The sequence below is a fragment of the Mastomys coucha genome, unplaced genomic scaffold (genome assembly GCF_008632895.1).
Source record: "Mastomys coucha isolate ucsf_1 unplaced genomic scaffold, UCSF_Mcou_1 pScaffold20, whole genome shotgun sequence".
In the NCBI taxonomy this organism is placed as follows: domain Eukaryota; kingdom Metazoa; phylum Chordata; class Mammalia; order Rodentia; family Muridae; genus Mastomys; species Mastomys coucha.
Window position 1 is genome coordinate 25476458 of NW_022196903.1, and position 10198 is coordinate 25486655.

Genomic DNA, 10198 nt, shown 5'->3' on the forward strand with positions numbered 1-10198 from the left:
TTAACCTACCTTGTCAGTGTTTGCTGTTGGTTTTCTAAAACAATCTGATCAATAAATCTCTAAATCTACTTGGTCTAAGTTGCCATGATTGTCTGCAGCCTGCCTGTGAGCAATCCAGAGAAAAGGCCACTGTTGGAGCGGAGCCCTGTACTGGGGTTCTCTTAGCCCTGCTTCATCTTGGGCCCTTTCTCCCAGTAATATATCTCCTCAGCTCTGTTAATCCAGAGTAGCCAGGGACACTCCATCCACATTGGGTACTTTTAAGGCTTGCCGTCTAGAATTTGGACACACTCCTTTCTATTCCCATTGACTTTCTCTAAGGACAGATCTCTTCACTATAACAATGAAAATCTACAATGAGGAGAAAGGGTCTGGGCTCATTTGTCTGTCGTACAACCATAAGATGTCCTGTGCAGGGCAGTCTTCCTTCCTTTGCCTTATTTCCCTGCCTTCCTAAAGAGTAAGGAGGTGGGCTGGCCAGACGGCTCAGCGGGTAAGAGCACTGACTGTTCTTCCAAAGGTCCTGAGTTCAAATCCCAGCAACCACATGGTGGCTTATAACCACCTGTAATGAGATCTGACACTCTCTTCTAGTGTGTCAGAAGACAGCTACAGTGTACTTATGTATTTATTTATTATTATAAATTATTTATTATTATAAATAAATCTTTGGGCTGGAGCAAATGGGGTTGACTGGAGTGAGCAGAGATCCTAAAATTCTTTTTTTTTTTTTGGTTTTTTGAGACAGGGTTTCTCTGTGTAGCCTTCAATTCCCAACAACCACATGAAGGCTTACAACCATCTGTACAGCTACAGTGTACTCACATACATAAAATAAATAAGCCTTTTAAAAAAAGAATAAGTTAATCCTTTTAACATTCATATTTTTGACCTACAAGAGCTTTGAAAAAGATTCTTACAAAAAGCTGGGCAGTGGTGGCGCACACCTTTAATCCCAGCGCTTGGGAGGCAGAGGCAGGCGGATTTCTGAGTTCAAGGCCAGTCTGGTCTACAGACTGAGTTCAGGACTGGTAGGGCTACATAGAGACCCTATCTCTAGACAGACAGACAGACAGATAGATAGATATAGATAATAGAGACCAATCCCCAGGACAGCTAGAGCTACATAGAGACCCCTATCCTTAAACAAACACGTTAAGTAGAGACCAATCACCAAGCTGGCATTCCAACGGGATTGTAAGCCGCTGGCGTGGGGGCTGAGAACTGAACTCTCCAAGGGCCCGTGTGTTTTTTGTGACTACCAAGCTATCTATCTATCCTCCTTTCCCCAGAAAACAGTCTTCTCTGCATTTGACTGAGTTCCTAGGCAAGAGCTGTTCTGGCCTGGTGGGAGGGGAGGGGCAGTACCTCAGCTGGTTTTCATGGGTTTGTGCCTCTGGTCCCATCTGCTTCCAAGATTCTAGTTTATCCGGAAACTATTACAGAGCTACCGTGTTACCTAGCGCGGTTAGACTGCACCACTGCAGTCTCTGCTGTGCTCAGCCTGCCAGTCAGAAAGCTTCGTGTAAGGAAAAGGACATGTTCGCTACCTGCTCTGTTTACTAGGCTGGTGGCTACTTTCCACATGGACTATTGAATACTCCAGCACTGGTTACCTTGATGGACAAACTGGATCTCAATTTGATTTAAATGTATTTAAATATAAATAGCCACACTAGGCTCCAGCCACAGATAGGCAGTTTTAGGAAGAAACTTGCTTTCTAGAACTCACTTTCCCTTGGGTGTGGTTTACTCTTCAGTCAGAGGAAGTGGACTAGATATAAGGACATAAGAGACCAGTCAAGCCTCTGGTGAGTAGGATGCTTGCCAAAGGTGCTGTACAGCTCTACATCTGGTCTAGGGTGGCCACCACCCCTTGACCTGATACTCCGTCTGCCAGGCCCGCTGTGTTTGGTGTCAGCTCTGTAGGCCAGGTGAGTGCCACCCTTGTGGCATGCTCGTGTGTGATTCAGGCTTGGACAGAGTAGGAGGTGCTGTGTAAATGGAGGCGGGAAGAACAAAGCTGGCTGCAGAGCTAATGTAAGCCACTGCTTTCTAAACCATGCAGGGCCGGTGAGATGCCTCAGTAGAAAAAAGCCACCTAAACCCACATAAAGGTAGAAGGTGAGATGCGTACACACAACAGTCATTCAAAAAATAATACATATTTATTAAAAATGAAAAATTTGGGGTCTGAATCCCCAAAACTCAGTTCTGGATTTTTGTTTGTTTGTTTGTTTTGGGTTTTTTTTCTGTTGTTATTTTAAATATTTTAAAATAAAATATGTTATTTTAACAAAGGTCAGCTCTTACCGACTGGCTTAAAGATTTGGGGAGCCCTGTCTCACAGCTGCTCACCCTCTTCCTTGTTCCTAATTGTCTAGCAGAGAACTGTAGAGCCACGGCCAGAATGAGCATTGCTTGTCTTTGCGCTGTCACCTTGATGTGAGGGTGACAGTCTGATCAGACTCCCTCCTTCCCTCCCGTGAGAGCCACTGAAATAAGAGTAAAATGGCGCCAGTGTCATTCTTCCTCAAGTGGATTAATAGTGTCTCCTGAGACCTCTGTGAGGCCTCAGTGACGGTGGGGAGTCCTTAGACTGATGCCTACTGGTCCTGGTGCATAGGTGTCAGTCATTGCTGCTCTCTAGAGCACGGAGGTCTCAGATTGAGACGGCCTTTAGGTAGCTTTTTAATTAGAGATAAAAAGGATAGTATCTAAAACAAACAAACAAACAAAGCATCCTAGCCTAGCCCACTTAGTCTGGTAGCATTGAGACGAGTGGAGGCTGGAGATATATAGCAAGGGGGTAGGAAACCTGCCTAGCATGTGATATGCAAGGCCCTGGGCTGGACCGCTGCCATCGCCCTCTCCTTACGAAACAAAAACTTGTCTTTCTAGTTAGTGCAAATATACCTTTTCTCACTAAGTCTGTAGTTGGAGTGATTCAAAGGATACAGCAGTTAAGCTCTGCACTCGTTCACATGCAGCCAGGCTGGTATTTAGGAATCTTGGTTTTTCAAGACAGGGTTTCTCTGTATAGCCCTGGCTGTCCTGGAACTCACTCTGTAGATCAGGCTGGCCTAGAACTCAGAAATCTGCCTGCCTCTGCCTCCCAAGTGCTGGAATTAAAGGCATGGGCCACCACTGCCTGGCTTTGGGATCTTTAAGAGCCAGTTCTAGAGAGGAACAAATGAAGGAGGAGGAGTTTGTTTAAAAAAAAAAAGTCTGTTGTTCTGAGTGTGTGGTTTTATTGTTATTTTGGGTTTTTTTGAGACAGGGTTTCTCTTTATAGCCCTGGCTGTCCTAGAACTCTGTAGACCAGGCTGGCCTCAAACTCAGAAATCTGCCTGCCTCTGCCTCCCAAGTGGCTGGGATTAAAAGCGTGGGCCACCACCGCCTGGCTAAGTGTGTAGTTTTATCGTGTTGCCCGAAGCTTATTCCTCACTATCTTGTCCCTTCATAACATCAAACAAGAACATTATTGTACCACTTTTTTTTTTTCTCCCTAGCTGGGTGAAAAGAGGTGGAGGGCACCTTCTATGCCCAGGACACCCTGCAGATTAGCCCTGCTTCACCAAGGTTCAGACAGCACAGCCTTACACACAAAAGTGAGATTCTCTCAGGTCACGCAGCAGCCAGACAGGAAGGGCCTGCCTAGTATGGCTGGCTCCTCAGCACAGCTCTAGGGCTGGCAAAGAGAGGACAGAGACAGCTACACACTTGGACCACTTACTATTCTTAGTACACAACACCAAGCCAGGGTCCTCACAGCAATGGCATCTGTGAAAAAACATCAGGTGTGTCAGTGTATGTCACCCCAGAAGGGACAGGCAGATCAGTTTATCTTTTATGATCCTTTTCATTAAAGCTACCAAGAGTTTGGTTGGGCCTGAGAAGGTTGTTATCTTTACCAATTTCCAAAATTTCTCCCTCCCCGGAAGGGGAACAAATTTAATTGTAACCCTATGGCTTATTTACTACGGAAATTCCTGCTGCCAGCAAGCAAACTCAGATCAGGGCTCAAGATGTTGGCATCTGCACTGCCTACCACGCAGATGGGACTCTTAGGAATGTGGATCATGGGGGGCTGCGCACAGCTTGTACACCTGCTTTGCAAGACTGCAAGACCAACTCTCTCTCCCTCCAGGGTAGCAGAGTCATATCTACCACTCTACCACATGCTGCAGTCCAGCATCACTCCATACGTGTAACACTTTGTACTTAGCTAAATTTGGGCTGGAGCCGGCATGATGGTGCACACTTGTTTTTCATCCCAGCAGTTGGGCCGAGGCAGGTGGATCTGTGAGTCTAAGGCCAGTCTGATCTATACACTGAGTTCCAAGGCCAGCCAGGGCTTCTTAAAAGAAAATCAGAAACCAAACAAAAACAACGTGGTGTGGGAATATAAGCTTGAAGGTCTTGGCCTTCCCGGGAGGCTAGGCCATGGTTCACCAAAGTCTTCTTGCCAAGGGAGTTACCAGCTCTCCCAATGCCAGAGGAAGGGTCTTCCTGCGCCTTCCGGTGCCCGGGGGTGGGGTGGAATGTGTGTGTGTGTTTGGGGGGCGGGGGAGCACCCGGAGCCGAAGAGGTTTAAATTAAAGGATCAGACTCTTCCCCAGGTGGGCAGGGCTCCACGGAGCCGCAATGCAGCACGATGGAGCCTGTGGCTGGGACGGGAAGCCGCGCTCGAAGCGAGCTTCCAGTCCCCCAGGTGCCACTGCCAGTCACTTGTCCCGGCAAAGCTCCCAGTGTCCACACAGCTGCGGAGCCAGGTCAGGATTTTCCGAATGTAAGATGGCCTCGTGCTTCGCCGAGAAGCTGCCCAGGGTGGTTTCTCTGCCGCCCCCTGGCGGGCAGCGCAGGGCCTGGTCGTGGGCACCGCGGCTAGCAGGGGCCGGTGCCCACGCTGTGCGTCTGGTGGGTACGCAACCGGCTGGGATGCCACGGGGGCACAACCTTGTTGTATTTAGGCAAATAGCACCCGGAGGCAGGCAGGGCTTCTACCCAGCAAACCAGTTAGCGGAGAGTAATCAGGTACTGAGAACAGAGTATGTTACAAAATGTTTCAGGGACATCACCCACCTTCTGGTGCCTTTCTGGAAGGGGAGGAAGTCCACCAAAGAAACCAGAAAAACTGCATAAGTTCGAGGCTACAACAATGATCCTTTTGGTAAATAGGGGTGAGGGCCACTTTGGCCAGGGCACTGAAGAGTATATATACAGAGCAAAGCCTGGCCTTTAGCTCCCATCTCTTTATCCTGGGGTGGAGGACAACGTGAGCACAGCAGTCACCCTGGGGCAGCACCTCCAGAGATGTTTGGCACTGGATGCCAAACTCTTGCCTTGAGGGAGACAGATCCACATGGAATTAGGGCAGGGGTACCACGGGCCTAGGACTTTCTCCACTAAAGCTTCGCAGGGTGAGGATCCTCCCTCCCTTCACAGCCCTGTGTGCTAATGCAGTGCTGTACAGCAAGAGGGGCCTAAGGCTGCGGGGGCGGGGGGGGGGGGAAGAACCACTCCAAACCGGAATGATCTGGTTTAAAGCGAGCTGATTCTCCCTCCCGCTCTCCGCCCCCACCCCCCACCCCCGCCCTCCCTTCTCCTCCTGCGACAGGCTGCTTTCTGCCGCAGTCCCCTGACCAAGGTAAACAGGAGGGAGGAAAGAAAGCTCTGTTTCCATGGCAACCTAGAGGGCGGTCGATGTGGCTCTCTCGGAAGCGCTTGTATGACTTTAGGGGGGAAAAGAGGCCTCACTGGAAAAGCAACAGGGAGGAAAGACTCTAAGCCGTGTTCATGATGGGGGTCATTCTGGAAGGTGATGTGGGCCTGGAGCAGGAGAGGTGAGGAGCCTGGCACCCACAAGTGAGGTGGTAGATGGAGCCAAGACCTGGATACACGGGTGTACTCCAGGGGCTGGAGTCACACCAGAAATGCTGCATCAACCTGGGAAGTATTAAACAGGTGTCAGGGCTCTCCGGACACATGCTTAGACCCTCACACCTTGCTAGCCCATTCCAGAAAAGCTTCCATGGCCGCGGTGCTAAGCCGCGGGGATGAGACCCAGGGCCAAAGACAGGTTCTGTCTGAAAGACTCCCTGTCCAGTTCATGGAAGAGTGAGCTAAGAGGATGCTCCTCCTCTGAGAGGAAGGCTCAGCATCCTTTCTCCTCCAGACTGGCCCAGCTCCTGTGTGGCATCATGAGAAGACTAGAATAACTCCAGCATGGGATGACGGGTGTGGGTCACCATCTCCTGAAGGAGACAGACTGTCCTGTCACTCTCCAGAGGACAACTCAAGTCCTCACTGACCAGATAATTACCACACACTGAGACTTTTCTGACATGGAACCTGAGAGGGCCAGTAGGCTCTCGGGGTTCCTATCAGCTTCCTCATAAACTCCTCCTGTCGGGGCTCGGGGAAGGTGAAGCAGCTTGCCATGTCTTTAGCTGTCATCTGAGTAGCCGGGCTAGGAGAAAAGACACAGAAGCGGTGGATTGGTCCTCTTCCGGCCCCAGAGAGGAAGCAGTAGAGATGGGGAATATGCAGGATCTGTGTGGGGTGTCTTGGTTGACTCCTGGCAGTGAGGCTTCCAAGATTTGGAAACCTTGAGCCCTGAAGCCTTTTCACCTGAGCCAGTGGAAGCATGGGACCTGGCTGGGGTATAGCTTTCAGATGGGAACAAGGCAACTGATCGAAACACGTTTTCCTTGTAAGATTCGCAGAAAGGTTACATCTCAGCACTTTCCATGGCCCAAGCTACCTGACCTTGGTGTCTTGCACGGGGCTCCCTTTAGTCGAGACATGGTGCTGCTCCTGGGATAAGGAAGTGTGTGCCTGGTTGGGGTCTTGGCACCTGTGGCTCGCTCTACCTGCAGTGCTCTTCCTCCTACCTTTATGTGGTTCTGTGCTCCATCTCCAGTTCTCTATTCAAATGTCATCTCAGTGAGGAAGAGCCAAAGCTAGGGCACTGCTAGGGAGACTCCCAGGCCTTTGTCCTGACCCCTCTACTGGCTCTGTCCCCTTCCCCTCTCCCCTCGTGTTCATAGAGTTTACTGCCTATTCGTTCTACCATCAGGAGGACAGGAGCTGACTCTACCTTGTTCCATAGTCCTGAGAGCCTGGAACAAAGTAGGTTCAATAAACACTTTCAGACAGCTGGACAGTTGGGGGTCTAGGTTCAGAAGGTGGTGCCTTCCGCCTGTCCTGCCATCTGTAGAGGCCCATGCCAGTGCCCGCCACCTCCTACAAGCTGCAGAGCAATGTAACTCATTTTCAGTGAGGCTTAGTGTGTAGCTACTAAGTAGAAAAGAAGCTTAACAGTAGAAGGGGAAGCCGGGTGGTGGTGGCGCACACCTTTAATCCCAGCACTTGGGAGGCAGAGGCAGGCTGATTTCTGAGTTCGAGGCCAGCCTGGTCTACAGAGTGAGTTCCAGGACAGCCAGGACTACACAGAGAAACCCTGTCTCAAAAAACCAAAACCAAAACCAAAAAAACAAAACAAAACAAAAAAAAAAGCAGTAGAAGGGGATGGTGTGCTTGGATAGGCTTGGTCACTGCAGCCAGGCTGTAGGAAATCATGGTTGATAACATCTAAAGTAAGATTGGAGCAATTCAAGGGAGCCTGAGAGGCCCAGGACCCTGCCCATTGGGTAGAGCAGAGGAAATCAAGAGCCCAAGCATACCCCTTGCCTCTGCCTTATACCTAGGGAGTTTGGAGGCTGTTGCAGGTGCCCTCTAAGCTTAGAACTCGGGTTGTGTGCTGAGAGAGACCCAGCCCTGGGCACTGGGAGGAGATGCTGGGGCTAGGGAGAAGGGGCAAGAATGTAAGAGCTGTCCGTCTCTTCCTTCAGACAGGGAGCCTTGGCAGCTGTGACTGGAGCTCTGCACCCTCCTTTGCTTCCATGAGGCTCCTTACCATGCTTGTATGTGGCCACAGTGGCAAGTATCAACGGTTTCTTCAGTCAAGCCCGCCCCCCCCGCCCCTCCCCGCTCCACCCCCTCGCAGTGTGAGTCACCTTCAATTTCCTGCCTGCCTGCCTCTTTCCTGATTGACCTGATAAATCCAGGGCCGCTTTTATTGCTTTTGGCAAAACATTGCCATTAAGATTTACGGAGCCAAAAGCTGGTACAATGTAATCTTCAGAGTAATTTACACAGTGAGTTTCAAAAGATGAAAAGTTAGCGTTTCCGAGGTAATTTCATAAAAAGGATTATCAGATTAATCACTGTGTCGATTTAATCGTGGCTTCTAAAATAATTAATTAGCTTGCTTGAAGTCAGCCATGCAAAGAGGACCCCAGAAGGAATACGAATGGCCGTGTCAGATGTAAGTATGTTTGGGGCAATAGATCTGGAGAGAATTCCTGCTGAAATTACCTCGTGGGAGAGTCTGGGATGAGCGCACTGGCTTAGAGATAAGGTAAGGAAATGAAGTGTGGCCTGGTGGCACATACCTGTCATCCTAGCACTTAGGGGGAGGATCATGAGTTTAAAGGCGGCTTGAGCTTTACAGTGAGCTCAAGGCTAACCTGGGCTACACAGTGAGACCCTGTTTCAAATCAATAAGTAAATAACTGAAAGCAGGTAGAGTTCCAAGCCTCCGGATAGGACTGCTGCACGCTTGTCTTCCTGCGTCGAGGGAAGGCCGATCCTCCATGTGTTGAATCACCTGGTGACACCTGGAAAATGTGTCCAACCAAGCTGTGTCTGAGTGTTGACAGGTTGCCGTGAGAGCAGATCCAGGTGTGAATTGCAGCCCGCTCCTGAAATTACTTGTGAGTGTTCTGAGATGGAGTCAGCACCAGCTGGGCTAGTCATAAACACGGCCCGTGTGGTGCCTGTACCAACACAGCTCTGACTCACCTGCACGCTTCCGAGCAAGGCTATGTATGTTCTCAGTACTGTCGTCAGCCGAATAGCGTCTTCCTCATCTTCCCTGCCAGGCCCCCTGGAAACTGACCGCAACCTAACTGGCAGCACCTCTGAACATGACAACCCAGGTGCCCTAGCTGACCTCCAAAGCAGTGTCTCAGGGAGGATGCTCTCCCCTGGAACCTCTTCTTCACACCTCACCGATTGGCTTCCCCAACCACTATAGCCTGCAGTGCCCCTTGAGGGAAAGGACAACCAGAGAAAGGGCCCTTGATGTTGTATAGAGCCTGCCACGAGTCTGAGGAGGCTGCCAGGTGAGGGTAGTCAAGGGGCTCAGAGCCACAGAGAATCAGCCCTTCAGTGGGGAGGTTGAGTTCAGACAGTGGCTTCTTCCTTCCCAGCCCTTTGGGGAAGAAGAGTCTAAGCCATTTCCTCACAGCACTTCTGAGAGCGGGTGCTGAGCCACCTTGCTGAGTGCTCCCTGAGGTCCGTTCCTTTGTTACTCTTTCCCAAGGGTGCACCAAGCAAGGCAAGGGCTAGGCCATCCCATCGAGTCGGGGGCTGCCTATGCCCTCCCAGGTCTAGGCACTCAGTTTCCATGATCCCTAGAAAGAGTTAAAGCTTTTCTGTACTGTTAAAGCTCTCCTTGACTGTACCTGCTGGTGGGATTGTCTCCTCAGGCTGAGACTTCTCTGAGAGCAAGGTGGACACTGGAAAGGGAGAGTGCCAAGTCCCCTTGGCACAAAAAGAAAAAGACAGACTTTGTGTCTAGGAATGAACTTCCTGCTTTTGGACTTCCATGTGTCTCTTGGGGGAGCCTGCTGAGGGGCCCTTCTTGAAGAGGCCATGCTGGATTTTTGGACTTAGAATAGGAAAAGAGGGGAGATGCAGGAAGCCAACTCTGCTGCTTTCCCTCCCCTTCCTTCTTCCTTCTCTGCTCCCTGCTTCCTCCTTCCTCCTCCCCTTCCTTCTTCCTTCTTCCTTCTTCCTTCTCTGCTTCCTCCTTCCTCCTCCCCTTCCTTCTTCCTTCTCTGCTTCCTCCTTCCTCTTCCCCTTCCTTCTTTCTTCTCTGTCCCCTGCTTCCTCCTCCCCTTCCTTCTTCCTTCTTCCTTCTCTGCTCCCTGCTTCCTCCTTCCTCCTCCCCTTCCTTGCTTTTGAGACCCAATATCACTGTTGCCCACAGCAACTCTGACTGCCCCATCTCCTCAGCTTGCCCAATGCTGGGACTGCAGGCATGTGCCACCGACCTTGCTGTCCAGTGATATTTTAGATATAATTTGTTTAGGCTTAATCTTTATGCCCACGGAAAGTAATTTTTTTT

General features: G+C 50.3%; 1 protein-coding gene across 1 annotated transcript in view; it reads left to right on the forward strand.

Moving 5' to 3' along the window:
- Positions 1 to 2414, forward strand: part of Klhdc10 (kelch domain containing 10) — a 61356-nt gene extending 58942 nt beyond the window's left edge. The window contains exon 11 of the mRNA XM_031381063.1: positions 2385 to 2414. Within this exon, the coding sequence (XP_031236923.1) occupies positions 2385 to 2414 (30 nt within the window). The remainder of the gene's footprint in view (positions 1 to 2384) is intronic.
- The last annotated feature ends 7784 nt before the right edge of the window (positions 2415 to 10198 follow it).